The following is an 18,560-nucleotide window of genomic DNA, read 5'->3' on the forward strand; positions in this document are numbered from 1 at the left end:
TGCAGGCAGAGAGTAAAGGAAAGCTGAGTTCTGGTCATGTGAGGTTTCGTCAAGATAAATGCTTTTTAGCCTTTATAGTTTTCCATCCTGGGTTGAATTTGTAAAACTTTTTTATTTAATGTGTTCCCATGACTCTAGCATAACTTTTAGGGAAGGTGAAACTTCCTGTTATCTTCTGCAGCCCCATCAAAATGGGGAAGCTGTAGAGTTGTTGCAAACTGCTAGGGAAGATATTTACAGATTTGTGTCTACTCAGTATGAAGAATTTTCCATTAATACATTCTATAAAGTGCTGAACATTTCTCTTGTATTGCAAACCCTGCATGTCACCATGATGTAAAGGATATATTTATCATACTCAGTTTCCTTACACAAGTTGAATGTTGTGCAGGCTCATCATACTTGTATAATGAGTAAAGGGTATTTGAGGTCTGACTGACTAGTATTTGTGAAACATACCAATTAATTATGTGGAAGGTATGCATGCACACTTCCTTCTTGAATGAAGTCTACAATGGAATCTCAGGTGTAAGAAGTCAGGTTGTCTCTTGAAGTCTTACTTGGAAACAAAAGAAGACGAGATAATAATGAGTGCTGCTCTAATTTTTATTTTTTTTTTCTGTGAAAACTTTTTAGGTAATGTAAGCATTTCAGTTATACACAAAAGAGGAAGCAGGCATGTCAGCTCTTTGTCCACCACCGTCTCCTGCAGTTGCTAAAACAGAGATCTCTTTGAATGGCGAGTCACCTTTATTAGCTGCCACTTTTGCTTACTGGGACAATATTCTTGGCCCCCGAGTGCGGCATATCTGGGCCCCAAAGACAGAACAGGTACTTCTCAGTGATGGTGAAATAACTTTTCTTGCTAACCACACCCTGAATGGAGAAATACTTCGGAATGCAGAAAGCGGTGCAATAGATGTGAAGTTCTTTGTCCTGGCAGAAAAAAGGGTAATCATTGTGTCATTAATCTTTGATGGAAACTGGAATGGAGACAGAAGCACATATGGACTATCAATTATACTTCCACAAAGTGAACTTGGCTTCTACCTGCCGCTTCACAGAGTGTGCGTGGATAGGTTAACACATATTATAAGGAAAGGAAGAATATGGATGCATAAGGTAGGTTTATCATTCATTGCTAAAAACAGTTGTCCAAGTTGTCCTGAGCAAAAGCAAGAATTAAGATTCTGTGACACCTGTTATGTAGTAATCCAGATACAAACACTCAGAGGAGGCTGACCTTATTACAAGTATGCAATTTTGAAAGTTAAAAGTTATCAATATGTCAGCAAATTCAAGGCTGGGGGTTTTACCCACACAATTTATCCTGGTAATATTATGTAACCTGTACCAGGCTATGTAGGTATCGAGTACAGTTTTTCATCTCTTTGAATTTGATACAAATTGTTGCTTTTAATTGTGTTAATTAGTGTATTTAAACTAGGTAGAATTGTAAATTTACTGTGTTTCAAGTCATTGTTTTCACTGTTGAGGTCCAGAAAAAGGAACTGATGCAATTAATATTGTGATTGTTACAGTATTATTTTTGAAAAAAAGGGTATCAACCAACAGTTTGGCAGGTGTTAAATTGTGTAAAAATAATGGGAGAACCACAAAAAGACATCTACTTTAGTCCAATCAAAAAGGAAAACATGCTACATTTTTCTGAAGAATTGCAGCTCTTACCTTTGGGTACATTATGGATATTTCCTTATTAAGTGAAAATTGATTTGTATTTTTGTTTAAAATAAATAACAATTCTAATAATAAAAATTAAAATCTCTGTCATCTTCATGAAGTACAAATTGTCTTAGAGCGGTAGATTGCATGTCAGCTGTAATGTGTATGGTGGTGCATGTTTGTCTGAAAGTTTTTGTTCCTCTTCTGTTTTGAGACCTCTAGTAAACATACTTTAAACTTCCTTTTTGAGTGTTCCTCTCTGAACTAATTAAGATTCCAGAAATAATAAGCTGATATCAGTTTTTGTGGTGGTGTTTCGTTTTTGCTACATAAGCAAACACCATTGATTTTTGCTGTATTGCCTGATGATAGCTGGCAGTGTTTTCTGTCACATTGGCTCTTGATACTTCTGGGGTTTATTTTTCAGAGGAAGGATAGGACATAAAGGTAACTTCCAATATAGTAGAAACACAAATATTTCATTCCTAATCTAGTCTTCTAAAAGCCTGCTGGATGTTAGTGCTTTTGATGTAAGTGAATGCTATCCCATGTTCTTGATTATATTGCTTCTCTGTCATTTAGTGTCCTCTGTACTGACTTTTAATGTGAGTGGTCAAATAAGAATTGTCCATCATTCTTAACTGTAGTATGTCTTCTCTCTTTGTGGACAGTGATCTTTATCACTATGTTTCCACAGTAGAAATAGCCTTCAAGTGGCATTGAGAATGACAAAAAAATGTGTTCTACTAGTTTCCTCAGAAATTAGTCATTAAGTTCTTCATTCTTTTTCAGATGTTCTTGAAATAGATAGGTCAACTGAGTTAGCTGAGACAGTGATACATTCTGAAATAGACATTTATTGTCTTTCTTTTCTTTTCTTTTTTTCTTTTTTTTTTTTTTTTTTTTTTGAGGAAGATCAAAGATCCCTGCAGTTCTGCAGCCTTAACTAGAAGAGAGAAAACTGCTTTGAAAATGTAGATGAAAATTTAGGCATGAGTTGTAGAATGGTAATATTGAATTAAAACAGGCTCATTTTGTAGTTTGCATTTTGAGGCAGTTCAGCAGCTAAGGCTACAACAGAACAAAAAATGTTGAAGTCATATCTGAAAGGAACTCTGTATCTGTTCTGGAATTTCTGTTTATCAGCTCTCATGAGTTCTGTGTAAAGCCAGACAACAGTTCCAGCTAGACTTTAGAAGAGAAGAAATCTTCTGAACTCAAGGACTAGGAGAAACATGGAACAGTGTTCAGACTGGCAAAGAAAGGCAAGCAACTCCAAGCAAGTCATCTATATGGGATTAGAAACCCCTTTTATCTGCTTCAATTTTATGTTCCAGACGTTTGTCTAATAATTTTGAGCAGTTGTATTTCTAAAAAGAAGTGGCTTACACCATTTGTCCAGCCTTAGCTTCATGAAGACTGACTCCTTTTAAGGCAAAGGATCTTCATTGTCAAGGATGTCTTACTTCACTGACACTGAACTCAGGATGGAGGTGTCCCGAAGGAATCTGCCTCATTCCAGTATTGTTTTTCACAGATGCTTCTTTTAGATGGTTAGTCAAGTTTATTACTGTTTTAGTGCAAGTTACTGTTGCTTGTTCCCCATTCATCTGCTCAAAAAAAGTTATGTAAACTCTTTTCCCACTTGAAGTTGATCAACTTTTGAGTAGTTCAGTCACAGGAAGCTAATGAGTAACCAATAAAAATGCAATAAGCTGTCAGCATCTAGCAAAAGATATCATTAGTTTTCACAGCATCTTCCATTTTTTGTATATTGTATTGATTGTTCTGGTGATTAATGCCAAATTCTCTTTGTGAATAATAACTTGATTCCATTGTATGTTGCATTTTGAATGCAGTTTGCTACTCAGCTGCTGCTGAGTCTGTTTTGAGAACTTTGTCCAGTCTCCTGTACATTGTGTTTTGTGTATTTTGAGGTTTCATGTCTCCTGTACTTGGTTATAAACATGTTTTGAAGACTTGTCAGTGTCTCAAGATGTGGGGAAAAAGAAGTCCCATTTTTCTTACCCTCCCCAAACAATTTTTCTCCTTCTGAGGATCTCATTTTTCTTTTGCTGCATCAGAAACCATCAGCCTGTACCTTACTCATCTGAAAATAAAAATCCATACATAAAGTGGAAATCTGCACCATAATCTGATCATTTGGCATTTTCTTGATCTGTAATGAAGAAACTTAATGTTTTGTCATTGTCGTCACACCCTCCCTTTCCTGCTACTCCTGTCCAAGCACGAGAGGTTTGGTGGGGGGCAGAGCAGGGAGCATTGATCTGTTTAAAATGACATCACTTCCTGCTAATGTCAACCCTGTAAAAGAAAAAAAGACTTGAACATCGAAATTTGAATCTAAGAAGCGTGACTCCACAGGCAAGAAACTGTACCATTTGACTGTTGTGTGCATACATATATAAACAAATACCAGAGCGTTTATATTTAACTGCTTCTCTTGCTCAGGAGAGGCAAGAACATTTCCAGAAGATTGTCTTGGAAGGCACGGAGAGAATGGAGGATCAGGTAAGGGCCATCTGATTGATGTGTATAGCACACCATCACAAAACTATTTGACTGCATCTGGTGACGGTAGAAGTTGGTGCTGCTTCTTACTTTTGGGATCCAGGAAGATACTTTGGACTGACTGATGACCTGCCATGCACAGGAGGCAAAGTTTCTGAAGATAGGATAATGGAAGCTGTGAACAAGTTGAAGGAAAATATATTTCATCAATCTATGGGTAAAGTGGAAATCTATGAAGAATATTACCTTTCAGAAAAGGAAAGTAATTTACTTGAACTTGAAGCTCTGTAAAGGTAGTACCTTCCATAGATTCATGCTCGCCTCCTATCAAGGATGGTTTTTCACTAGGTTGTTACCTTTTCAAGTTACAGAGACATACAGAGTATGTTATGTTGGAACGTGGTTGGAGACCTAATGGATAACACTCTGAAAAGAATTTGGTTTCTGAAACTGTAAATATGAAATTGTGGCTTTAGTTTCTTGTGATAAATCAGATAAGTAATTTTTAATGTTAATAACTAATATGCCTGGCTTTGGTTTCCTGTCATTGTTAAAACATCAGACTTGCATCTAAAATGCTTAACAGTAATTGCACGTAATATGGTATGGTCAAATTATCTCACTCCATATACTTGTTGTGTAGGCCAATCAAACTGACTGAAAATTAGCATAGGATCCTGGAAATACATTTTAGATGTGATGTTGAGAAGCAAAATGTATGTTTCCAGTTCATAGTTACTGATGAGCAAAGTCCAAGAAGTCTATGCATCAATTTCCATTCATACCACACTTCCAAACAGTAGGAAGTTAAAGGTGTTTTGCATGTAATATGGCAAGTTCATGTCATAACTTCTAATACTGCAGAATGTGCTTCAAGCATTTTATTTATTGCACAGGGCCAGAGCATCATTCCAATGCTGACAGGAGAAGTAATTCCTGTAATGGAACTCCTTTCATCTATGAAATCACATGGTGTTCCGGAAGAAATAGAGGTAAGTCCTTATGTTCTTTGCAATCTGAATAAAAAAAGTGGCTTTAGCATTCTGGTTTGGTACTCTCTTTGGCAGACAAAAGCCCACAGTTATCATAAATTCTTGTACACTTCAGTTGTTTCACATCAAATGTCTCCTAAGTGTTGTAGTGAATGGTTTAACATAACTGGTTTAGTTCAGTAAATACAGCAGTACTAGCCGTGGTTTTTATGGTCAGCATTTAGCAAAATTGACTGATGCTGTTTTTAAGAGTGGAGTGGAAGGGCTATTTGATGCAAAACAAAATGAATGAGGAGGTAAATGGTTTTAATGGTGATACCTGTTTCAGCATGGTGTAGTGTTCTCATGGAAGAAGTAGAAGTGATCTCACATGCACTAATTGAAAGTATTCTGGACAAGGTTATAGAAAAAACACTGGGAGGAATCTGACTTGTGACTGGTGAAGAACGTTTAATAGTCAAGTGACTTTCTCATTTTCAAAATGCCTTAGCTGAAGTCAGTAGGTCTTCTTAAGGTTGTGCTTTTTTGGGCAGTCTTAGAACTTAGCTTAAATAGTTCCCAAACAGTTCCCACCTATCATTAAAAACAAAAATCAGTTAATTGAAAGGTGTTGCAGATCCTTGTCTAACCTTTGTTTATATTTACTTGCATTTCAGATAAGTGACACCGTGCTAAATGATGATGACATTGGGGATAGTTGCCATGAAGGCTTTCTCCTCAAGTATGAATTTCAGTTTTGATTTATGCTTGTGTGTGTGTGTATGTATGTATCTATCTGTATGTGCATGTGAACATGTATTAGATTAGTTTTCTTTATACGAGGGGGGAGGATGACATGTATTTGGCTTTTTGAGATTTTTGTCTGTAAAATGCTGTAAAAGTTGCTTCTTTCTAGAAGAATGGCTCTGGGCTAATAGCTGCATCTCTATAGACTGTGTTGTCACAGAGTCATTTGCTTGATAATAGAATTCCTATCAAATACAATTTTTCTTTGATACCTATGTTTAATTTTATCAGGTTGTAAAATGAATGATTTTTTATGAAATACCAAAAAACCTGGGTTGTGTTTACTGCATAAACTATGAATAAGAGTCATTAATGCTGTGGCATATAGAACACTTGTATTAAATTATGTATTCCTCTTTTTTTCCTCTGTTTTTAATATATAAGTGGAAGTAGTTGCACTTGAGCAATGTGGTCTCTTCCTGTGGGAAAACCTATTTCATAGGTTTTAATTAATGTTCTGTTACCCTTCAGAACATCTCCGGTGTAACTGCATTCGTTTATGTAGTGCTTAGTGCCATCTATTTATACAGTGTCACATATGCTTTCAGTACTAGAGAAATTCATGTGTTAAATTAACTAATTCTTCACAATAATGTAGTATTTAGTTCCATAGAGAATTTGAGAAATAATGAAGTGAATATCATGGAATGGATTATTGTAAACAAGTCGAGCAATTGATCCTACAATGATGAGCTATTCTCATATCAGACGGTGGTTTGTTGGGCAGGTAGTAGACTGTAGGTTGTCAGTTATCTCTTCTTGCTGCTTCTTCTCCCTGGAAATTTTGTCCTGAAAAGAAAAGAATAACTTGGCCATTCATGTGAAGGGTCCAAATGTCTGCTTTTTAGCTTATCTGCAAAGCTTATCAGTTCATCTAGGTTCAGATTTCAAGTCTTAAATATAGTATTGTGTGGATTTATACATGTCTGAATAAAAATTGGATTAAACTAAATAAACTGCTATATCAACAATACCTCTGAAATAAGCCGTTGTGCTTTCTTAGTAACTTCTAAATGAAACTGGACATCTATTTCTGCCCCAAAAGAAGAATTTGTAAGTATTCAGATGGCCTTAAATTCAACTCTTAGAATATGCTTGATAAGATAAATAGTAGCAGGTCCACTATAAAGTCCACCTGTAAGACTTCAGAGTCTGAGCGTAGCTATTATAGTCTGTATCAATTAGAGGTGTTTATCAGAACAGGTTAATCACATAGAATGCATCCTTCAGTAAGATAGCGTAAATGTACTTTTGTATATTCATGGATACTGGCGAAAAATTTTTAATAGTATCTAGACTTTCTATGGTATCCAGACTTCTTGAAGCTGTGGACCTGGTGTTGGTTTGAGAAAGTGCAGGGGGGAAGGGAGGATGAGGCTAAGAAACCTCAACAGAAGTTTCTTAAGGACAAGTTAAGAGTTGTCAGGGTTCGTCCAGGTATATTTACTGCAGCCTCCAAACGTTAGAGAAACTAAATCAGATCGGTGCTACTGGCAACTCACAAGACAAGATCACGCAACTTCCAGCATGTCTGTCTGTATTCTGAGGGACTCAAACTTGTGACGTGTTCTTGCCCGTGTAGTTGCCAAGATTAGAACGGTTTACCTGCCAAGTCTCCCAAAACTGGCTTCTGATCCACAGTTTCAGAAAATGAGGACAACCATGGAATAGATCTTCTTTCAAGATGCTTCCAAATCCTTCATTATTAATAGTCTTCTGTTACTTCAGATGAATTATTTTATACAGATTCTGTAATACAGTTAGATAGTAGCAGTAGACAGTTCTTGTTTGCTCTGTAACTGGTGTCTGGAGGTTCTGAGTGACAGTCTTTTTATTCTTCAAAATGAAAACGTAGATACTGTCGAACTTTTGGATTTCAGCAGTAACCCACACAGCTGTGTGAGGTCCTATAGGTATGGGCCTATATTTATACTAGGAGCACTTCATTCTTCTTGTGAAGATAATAATCGTTTTATTTGAAAAGTCTGATTAAACGTATTAACCTATATTTGTTTTTATTTGTAGTGCAATTAGCTCACACCTGCAGACCTGCGGTTGTTCTGTAGTTGTAGGAAGCAGCGCAGAGAAAGTTAATAAGGTAATGCACTTTCTAATAAACCAAATGTAAATGGTGTTTATTAGGAGTGTTAGTGTGTTATTTGGAACAAGGTTTATCTGTAAACATACTCGGGGCTGAAGAAGGAAGGAGTACTGTTGTCTGGTTATCTTACTTCAGCTGATTGGTCTAGCAGTTGATAATTCTGCCTGAAAATTGCCTTACCAGTTGTATTCTGCCAACTATAAGAAAACCAATGTATTTAATTTAATCGATACTGTATAAATGAGTAGTAAATGAGTCTGGGCTTTTAAATTTAGGTTTGTTAGCTAAAATATACAAATTGAAGAGGTCTGAACTGGCTTGCCCAGTTCAGTTATGTCAATGAGTATTGTCTATGTACTCTTAAGAAATTAGTATCTGCATAATTTCTCTTATGCTGGGGAAGAAATGTACTTCTGCATCATGAACTGCTTGTGTCTCATGGAACCTCAAAGCTGTTGAGTCTGTAGTCACCCATGTTGAAACAGGCAAGCTTACTAGGACCTTAAACCATCCCAGCAGTTCCAGCATTTTTTTCCTTCATAGCTGTGTTTGCATTGACTTCATCTTCAGTCTATTTACAACTTAATTGGTAAATAAGTGTACGGTTTAACTGGTAAATCTTAAATTAGGTTTGACTCAGCTTTGCAGAAGAACCAGAAAGAGCCAAAGTATAGATATAAACCCCTAAAACTGAGTCCCGTAACAACAAAACACTCGGTTCGTCATATGTGCTGGCGCACATCAGTAGGGATGATGTGTAGGAGCTTTCAGGTCTAGAAACAATGAGCAGCATTAGCTGTACCTCTTAATGGGGAAAAGTATATACATCATTATGGTCTATTTGGGAGGAAAAAAGGTCACTCTTGGAAGCAGCTGTTTCAGAACAAGAAAATAATTACATTTTTGTGGTAGACATTTTTTCCATGCTCTTATTATTTTAAAGTCTCTTGTAAGCTTTTTATAAAATATGAACCAATATGAAACTATCACCTGCACTGCTTTTCCTCTAATATTTTGGTGTAAATGGAGAGTTTCTTGATGCTTATTTTAAGCTTACCTAATATGTGAAGGAAAAACCAAATGAGGATGTTTTCCTTATTTGGAATTCTCCAAGTAGTTTTTGTGTATACGGTTTTTTGATTAAACCAAAGTGCTAGTTTCAGATAAATTGAAAGCAATTCCTGGAAGAGATACACTTGTGTTTACTGTCCATTGAAATATTTCTTAAAGCATACTTCTTTTTAGCGTAGTTTAATGTATCTGTGTTTTGTTCAGAGAGATTCCCTTTGACTTGCATTTCATTAGGATATTACTCTGTTCCTTCTAATAAAAACACTGAAGTTAATCTTCAGTTAGGATATTCAGAGACAAATCATGAAGAAAATGTTGTTTTCTTTGTGAGAAAATGTATTTCACTAAATCGATTGCCTCTGTACATTCACAGCTGAGTCCTTTAATAAACCTCTTTGATTCAGAATATCCCTGCAGCTGGGATGAAAAGAAGGGTTTCATAAAAGTGTGCAGTCCTAGAACCTTCAGGTATTAGGCACCACTGGACTTAATGAGTACACCAATACTGCTGTCAGGGTAAGGTTCTGTGTAGTTACGTAGCATGGTAAGTTTTCAATTTACACTGGGGCCTCTGGGCCATGCAATAACACTAGTTATTACACTAGACCATGACAAAGGTCCTACAGTGGTACATGTGGAGAAGCAGTATATTCAGATAACTTCATTTTTTGATAGGGAATGTTTTTGTATATTGGACTTTTCTGTCTGATTATGTTTTTAATTGTGATGTAGTAGTTATTGAACTCTGGTTTATTTTCTAAGACTGAAACCTTCCTTTGAGGAAAAACTTGTTTTAATTCTCGAAGTTGATGCCTTTTTTGATATATGTATATATGTATGTATCTGTGTGTATTGCTTTAATGTGAAATAAAAATTAAGAACAGTGGGCCTGCTGAATATATTATATGTTAATTGTAGACTATATATATTATGTATTTTGTAGTATATAGGGCTCCTTGCTGCAGTGAAATATAATAGTTGTCTATTTAAAAAATTCAAGGCACCTTTAGTAAACGTGTTCTTGTTCGTGATGCTTTATAAAAATTGGGGAGGGGGGGAATGCGTTGTTTCATGTGTATTGGCAGTGATGGTAAAGCAGCTCTAATCAAATGAACAGTAAATGCTGATACTCAAATTAGAAATAATCACGAGCAACAGTGGAACCAGAGAAAAGAAAAGTCTCAGTTCTTAGCTGAAATCAGCTAGCCACAGTTAATATGCATTGTTCCAGGGATGTAAGATTTGCACATGATTAATTTAGCATAATAAAGGAAACATTAAAGGCTTAAGTGGTTATAAAAAGCTTAAAGTTTATAGTTCTTATTAAGGTCTAAATGGTTATGATTATGTAAAATAATGTATTGATAAGCTACACACTACAGGAAAAAAACAGTTTAGAAGAATGTGAGTCTCAAGATACATCCAGGATAGATTTCATAAATTCTACACAGGTTCTTATCAGCAGTGTGTTCTTTGTGTCACAGTGCAACTGCTCTGAAGTAATTGCTTTCTTTACAGCATACTTAAGCTTTCCTTAAAGTAAAAAAGCACCTATTGCATCTTGCTGAAGTGGTGAAAAGCATTAGTCAGAAACTAGGTTGTCATTGGTTTAGGTACTGCGTAAACACACTGTGCAAGGATAGAGCCTTCTCAAACACCTTACAGACAGAGATAGGACACCACAGGTTAAGGCTGAAAGATTAGCAGAATGGAATACATGTTTGTATTTGGAGATGATTACTTATAGCTGTTGCAGCACATAAATTTGAAAACGGATAATGAAGTACCTTTGTTGCTTTTAATGGAGAGTTTGAAGGTATTACTGAGGAAATAAACATGGATACTTGTTTAGAAAATTGACTATGCCTGATTGGAGACAGTAGCTGCTGTTTCAATATGGAATGAATAAAGAGGCTTAAAAGGCTAGGAAAGTAATCACAGTAACTCATGTTTATGTAATAGGAAGAGGTAGCAGAAGGCAAGAGTGATTTGTTCTACATAGTTGGCTAAAAAACAAACTTTGTCAAAAAGTGTTGGGTTTTTTCTTCATTTGACAAGAAGCTGGAGTAATATGGCTTATAGCTTAATAATTTCAGCATGTCACTGTTCTGTGACCTTGGTAGAGTTTTTGCTTTTCTTATAAGCACGATGAACTTCTTTATTCATCATTTGAAATGCCTAATACCTTCTGGTCACAAATTGCATCTGAAGATCAGTTCATTCCTTACACTTCCGTGTTTTTCAAAACTGTTCTTTTTAATGCAGATTGTGAGAACATTGTGTCTGTTTCTTACGCCGTCAGAGCGGAAGTGTTCCAGACTCTGTAGAAGTGAGTCTTCTTTCAAATACGAGTCAGGACTTTTTGTTCAAGGCTTACTCAAAGTAAGTACGCTCAGGGAAGTTCTATTCTTCTATAGTTTAAGAATGTTCTTCAAGGTATGTGCATGCGTGTGCATATGATATGCACGCGCATACACGCATCAATGTTCAAAGAAATATGTCAGCTTCCCTTGATTCCTTTCTGGATGCATAGCTTTCCTTGTAACTATTTGCATGTTAAAATTCCAAGCCAGTCTTTTCTCTGATGCATCTGTTTCTTGAGTATTGTCCAGAATTGTTCCTATACTTTGAGGTACAATAATAATACTCTTTTGCCTACTTGGTGCTAGAATCCCAAAAGGCATTAAGTTTTTGTGTTGTACCAAAAAAGAAAAATCAATCAGCCCTACAGCTTCCAAGTATTTTAAAAGGGCTGTAGCAGTGGTTGAAGATGAATAGAAAAATAATGCTTCTTGCTAGTGAGCAGTCTAAACTTACAGATAAATATAATACTGTAATGTTAATGGGCCCACGAACCAGATGATGCAATACTGTAATACACAGGTTAGCTCAGTGCTTGTTTTCATTGTTATATTAAGGGAATCATCCAGTATGAAGGACTTTTTACTGGGCTACAACCGTCAGTTCTCTCGAGCAAAACATTTCTAAATGAATGGGATTTAAAATTTAGGCATGATGCTTTAATATTGTTTTGTTCCAATATAGCTTTGTTTTTTTAAAAAGAGTAACTGGAAGAATAATTTTTTTCACTAAAACAGGATGCAACAGGAAGTTTTGTGTTGCCCTTCCGCCAAGTAATGTATGCCCCATATCCTACTACACATATAGATGTAGATGTCAATACAGTGAAGCAGATGCCCCCTTGTCATGAACACATCTATAACCAACGACGATACATGAGATCCGAGCTGACAGCATTTTGGAGGGCTAATTCAGATGAAGAAATGTCTCAAGACCATATTATGCACACAGATGAGAGTTTCACACCTGATTTGTATGTACTTTTTTTTTGCTTTTAAGAAGCTCTTTCAGCTCTGGTAGTTGCATTCATTTTGGAGGAATTTATCAGTTCCATCAGTAGTTTGTTGCATGAAATATTACAGAAATTGGTTTTCAGTGATACTTCTGACCATGTTGCATAAATTTCATTCCCTGTTTTAATTAGGGGTATAACAGAGCTAAGTGTGTTTGACAGGGCCCAATGGCTTTCCTGGGTTTAATTAATTTCATCTGAAAGTTTTGCTTTAAAATTCTGTATTACCTTTAAAAATATCAGGATTATAATTCACTAAAATTTTGAATCACTTTCAATTTCTGCCAGACTGTAAACAGTAATACTATTGCTGTGCTCAACTGCTGGACAGTTAGCGCCCCTTCATGGCATTACCTCATGTTTGTTTGTTTGTTTGCTTGCTTTTCTATAGAAATGTCTTTCAAGATATCCTGCATCGAGATACATTAGTAAAAGCCTTCCTGGATCAGGTAATTGTTGCTTTTTCAGAAAGAACAAGAGCTAAAGTTCAGTACTTTGAGCCCTAGTAACAGATAATTTAACATTAATAGATGATTTGTTGCCTTGGTAGCTCTTTTTCATACTAGTGCTATGATTCTTCTCTGCATAACTGGAGAGAAAAATACCTGTTATTTGTAGTATTAGTATAATACTGAAACTCTTTCTTACGTATGAAAAACAATGCACATTTTCTATTGCTGTGCTACAGCGCTACAGTATTGAGAAAGCTACCTGACTGGGATTAATATCAGATCATTTTAAAAAGTAAAATAATAATTTGTCCAAACAGAATTGTAAAACAGCTTAATTTATTGCATCTGAGCAGCTAGAAAACTGAGAAAGAATGTTGAGTATATCTACAAATCTGCTCTTAATGTGCCTGCTTTGCTATAGTTAAGGATATGTTACATGTGCATGCAGTGTTTCTTTATATTCCACATTCTTAAAATTATTCTTGACTTTCCATGTCTACTTAATTTTCTGGTATAATTTTTAACAGATCTTTCATCTGAAGCCTGGCTTGTCTTTAAGGAGGACTTTCCTTGCACAATTTCTGCTAGTCCTTCACAGAAAAGCCTTAACTTTAATAAAATACATAGAGGATGACACGTAAGTGAACAGATAATAGAAGGCGGGCTTTGAGAAACTTCCTCTGTTCTTTTTTACAACACCCTTTTTTCTTTTCTTACAGGCAAAAAGGAAAAAAACCTTTTAAGTCTCTTCGTAGCTTAAAGATAGATCTTGACTTAACAGCAGAGGGCGATCTTAACATAATAATGGCTTTGGCTGAGAAGATTAAACCAGGTCTACATTCCTTTATCTTTGGGAGGCCGTTCTACACTAGCGTGCAAGAACGTGATATGCTCATGACGTTTTAAAATTCTCCACTGCTAACGTGTAATATTGCAGTCTTGCATGGCACGAAAAGAAATTTGTCAGTGTGACCACCACACTTGTGACAATCATGGACTTGATTGAGGATGGAGCATTAGAAGCACAGTAACACTAGTCTGTCCAAAGCAGGAGGAGGTCTTGTTAGAGGGAATATCAATTTAGTTAGACAAGCATGATTTTAATGAATCTTCTGTGTGCTTTTTTTTAACAGTAAAAGTAAATGTTACCAGATGTTCGTTTGCCATATGGGCTTAGTAGGTAAATTTGAACATGTTTTGATGTATGATAAAGGGAATAATTTTAATTTTCTTTCCCCAGAGACTTTCTTCAGGTGTGTGTCAGTTTTTCCCTGTTCTGCTGTGTCAGTATTTTTAGTGTTTCCACAGAAAACAATACATACATCCTCGCTAATCATGGAGGTTGCAGAATAGGAGCCTTCCAAGAGATTCAAAGAGTTTTTAAAAGTGTTTGTTCTTATGTATGTGGTACAAATCTGAAATATGTCTTCCCTCATTTCCCTTTTCAACACTACTGTCTCCTTCATTTAAAGCATTTAAAGGTGTTTGGGATTTTTAATATACTACAAAGCGCTGTTCTTTTGTGCACACTGTTGACTATTAGCAGCTTAAATAGCAGCAGTCTACACATGAGAACGGGGTCATTATTTAAGCAGCTGTGTGCATGGAAGTACCAACCAGGATAACCTGTCACAGATTGTTGGGCCGTCCTGCAGTGAAGTGTTTGGAGCACAGCTGAGCTCTTTCAAAACAAAAATGGAAAACTGGTGTCATTCAGCAGCAGTTGTCAGTCTTTCTGTCTGTAAACTGCTACTGGTTTTTCCATTGCCAGTTAGAATAAGATTCAGATTAAAGTACTAGACCTTCCCAAAGAACACCAAGGTGACAGCCAAAGTGAAAGATAAAACAGTAATTTATTTTTTTTTACATTGCCATTAATATATTTATTAATCCTTAATTCAGAGATGAGCGCAGCTATGAACGCAGTTGATTAGCATTTTAGTGGGTGAATTCTAGTCAATAATCTTGCCGTTCATCTTAGCTCATCTCCAGCTTTGCTTTGCTTGAAATTAAAAACACGTTTTCTATTTGTATGGCTCAACCTTTCTTTCTCAGTAGCATGTAGAGCGGTGTAGTGTCAGGTTAATCCAGACCCATTTTTTTGAGATTTGGCACGTTGGTGGGTGTGTTAGATTGAAATCAGCGGTACAGCTGTACTGCATGTTGCTGTATTTCTTCTCCTTTTGGACAAACACAGGAATATATTTGTGTTGGGTTCTAGCATAACCTCATAACTTAATGTTCATTGTGAAGGAGCTGCACCTGTGAGTGTGTTACCAAAAAATCATAACTAAGAAAACTCTCCAAACCAAATGATAGTTTAGAAAGCCGACATTGGTTTATTGCAGCGCTGGGCGTATGGGGGATTTCTCCTCCTAGCATGCACACCCAGCTGAAGTCATGACAAGTATTTAAACAGTTAACAAAGTTAGTTACACCTACTGGTCCCACCCCTTAGCTAACTATTGGTTAGGATCTTTCTTACTTCACCTTAAAGATACAGTTCTCTTTTAATTCACTACTCAGGCCCAGCGAGTAGGGGGCTTATTTGGGTTGGGGGCTTTTCTAGCTTGGAGGTGTGTGTTTTAACATTATAATGAGGTAGGTCAGCCTTAGGACACCCATTTGGGGCATTTTACTGACTTTGCTGTTTGGTATGTAAACAATACCAAGTCTCAAGGTTGTGTATCAGTCCTTACCAGCAGACCCAGAAGCTCCTCCAAGGTGCTATATCTCATTATACTGTTTATGTCAGGTAAACAACATCAACATAACCCTGTACAGCCAGTCACCACAGCCAGCCTGTTTCCAGGAAGGCTAATGCATATTTCAGTTTATGTGACGCAGTATCTTCTTACCTGTACAAAGTTTGCACAAAGGGGTCTGTTCTTTGTGTGCTAACTAAATTGTTTAAGTCTTTGGCATCAAGTGGAGAAGCCACAGTTGCTTTATTGCTTAAATTGTTAATAACACTTCGTGGCAAACAGGTTTCTGTTTTCAAGATAGCTTTTTAGTGTCTCTTTTATGCAGCAAGGCATAAAAGTTAACAAAATTTAGATTCACTTTTCCTGAAATGTCCAATACTCAGATTTTAAAAGGAATGCCGTCCTTTATTTAGATGTCCAGAATTCCCTTACATTTTTCTGAAAAAGATTCACAATTAAATATTTACAGCTTCTGAAAGATGGGGAATTAAGCCCCAGCTGCATACCATTTTTGTGAATGAACATCCTCAGTGTTACCTGGTTGAATAAGTAATTACATTTTGCGGAGCCATTTTTTTGCTGTATGTGTATGTAGGACTGTTGCAGTGAGCTCAGTGCTTCATCACAGAATTATGCTGACATAAGTTACTTGTGCTGAGATTCTGTTTGTTTTCCTAACATTATTATTTCCTTCTGCATATGTAATCAATAGATCCATTAGAAAAGAGCCTGGTTGTGCTAAGTTTTTAGTCTCATGTCTAAGATCGTGAAAAAAAAATGTAATATAAACACTGCTGAAACTTCTAATGTAGAAGTTGTGTTGAAGTCTAACGAGCTTTAAATGTGCTGCTGAAATTAATCGCTTCAGCTTGATAGGCATTGGAAATTTAACATTGACACTACTAACAGTGAAGCTCTGTTTGTTTACTGAAGATGCTGCCACTTTTTGAAATTACTAAAAGCTGGAAACTTTCTCAGTTGCTAATTTTGTTGCACAACTGTCACAAGTGCACTGTCACAAGTGCAGAATGTATAGTGAAGTAAATTATTAAATGCATCTGCATGTTGTGTTGTAAATCTTTCTCAGGAAAAAAAGTATTCTAATAAAATTCATGCACAATTTTTTACTTTATTTGCTGCTGATTTTTTTCATCAGATTTCTGTTCCATATCTGATAGAATCATTATCTTCTAGCCTTTGAAATAAAGAAGAAATTTTTTTCCTTCTTGTTAAATTAAAAATTTTGCTGACATGGTGAATCATAGACTGTCATTGATGGAAAACCGTATGTTACTTAGTTCCTCTGTTTCTGTTAAGGACTTACTCATTTCAAGCTGAGACCGGTGTTGACTTGCTATGCCTCTGATGTGCTGAAATAAGAATTTAGCCTCTGCTTTTAAAAAATTTTAATCACATATGTGAGAATTTAGAAATATTTTAAGGAGTTCACTTGTATCTAGGAGTCAGTGAATACCTTTCTTCAGGATTTTAGTTCCTTGCAGTTAAAAGAACAGGGCAGGTTTGTTTCTTCCAGTTGGATTTGAAAGGGTAGTAGTGTTTTAGAGCATTTTTAGTGGCATATTTTCGCTGATCTTGATTCTTGGTCTTTGCATACCTATAAAGGTAGCACAGAAAGACATCCACTGGAATGTCTTACTTGTTAGGAGTGCAGATGATATTCCCAGTCTATATATCAGTATGTCATAATGTCAGTTTTATTCCACAGCAAAATGCGTGTTTTTGTAACATTCTTATCCCTGAGCCACCAGTATGATACACCACTACAGCGTGCCAGGACTTCTACACTCCATTCTCTACTGGGAAAAGGTGTTAGAAAGATTTCTCTTCCTATTCTCAGATCTCTGAAGACAAAGGAATGTGGTCCAAAATATGAGGGTTATCTCATACAAGCACGTGGCTCACCTCTATGGTCTAATCAGAGCCTACCAAGAATGTACTTTGTCCTCTCTTCAACAGTAAAGAGGCATAAACCATATGCATTAGTATGCAGAGGAGTTTTTTGCACACAAATAGAACATGGTTGTGTCGTTTACTTCAATCCTGGCTATGCCAGGACAGCTACGTGCTGTTACACCTCCTACTTGGGCAAAACACCAAGGAAACTTCATGGCAGCATGTCCTTACTTACAAGCTTGTTCATGTGATACTTCGGTTAAAGGAGGTGATTATCTCGCTTCCCAAAGCCATGCTGTTCAGATGCAAGTCTAGAGGTTTCAAACACAGAAGTCTTCAATTCAAATTCAGAAGTATGAGAACAGGACACAACCCTGACAATGACCATTAAGTAAGTTTGACTTCAGTTCTGACTAAAATACTAAAGCTACCCTGCAAGAACTTCTAACCTTAGATTAGCATAGGGCAGCTTTTCAAAGCAAAAGATCAGTGGAAAGAGAAATTTCTACTTAACCGCATAGAATGGCAACTGGTAATTGTTCCCTTCTTTTAGGTGTTCCAATCTTTATTGTCATGTAGATGGGGGAGGTTCCTGACAACTGGAAAAGGGCCAAAAGACAATCTGGGGAGCTGCAAGTTGACCAGTTTCACTCAGGTACCTGGGAAAGTTGTGGCTAGTGTCCTCTTGGAGCACGTCTTGCCACATGAGGGAGAAGAAGGTGATGGGGAACTGTCAGCACAGCTTGACCAACAGTGAATAATGCTTCACCCACCTCATTGCTTTCTGTGATAAAATAACTGGATTTGTGGGCAAGTGGAGAACGGGATATCATTTACATTGACTTCAGCAAGGCTTCAAGCTCTCTCCCGCGGTGTCCGTGTAGCCAAGCTGGATGTTAGGCTCTGGGTGGGATGTAAATACCTGGTTGGGCAGTCGGGCTCAGAGGCTGT

General features: G+C 36.6%; 1 protein-coding gene across 1 annotated transcript; it reads left to right on the plus strand.

Annotated features, from left to right (window-relative positions):
- Positions 1–650: 650 nt before the first annotated feature.
- Positions 651–16,827, plus strand: C9orf72 (C9orf72-SMCR8 complex subunit). Its single transcript, XM_009809578.2, has 10 exons — positions 651–1,122; positions 4,156–4,215; positions 5,112–5,207; positions 5,864–5,928; positions 8,019–8,091; positions 11,431–11,547; positions 12,264–12,499; positions 12,930–12,987; positions 13,518–13,627; positions 13,710–16,827. Exons 1-10 carry the CDS (start codon positions 679–681, stop codon positions 13,894–13,896), a joined length of 1,446 nt encoding a protein of 481 aa, XP_009807880.1. The 5' UTR covers positions 651–678; the 3' UTR covers positions 13,897–16,827.
- Positions 16,828–18,560: the final 1,733 nt, after the last annotated feature.

The sequence above is a fragment of the Gavia stellata genome, chromosome Z, assembly GCF_030936135.1.
Source record: "Gavia stellata isolate bGavSte3 chromosome Z, bGavSte3.hap2, whole genome shotgun sequence".
NCBI lineage: Eukaryota > Metazoa > Chordata > Aves > Gaviiformes > Gaviidae > Gavia > Gavia stellata.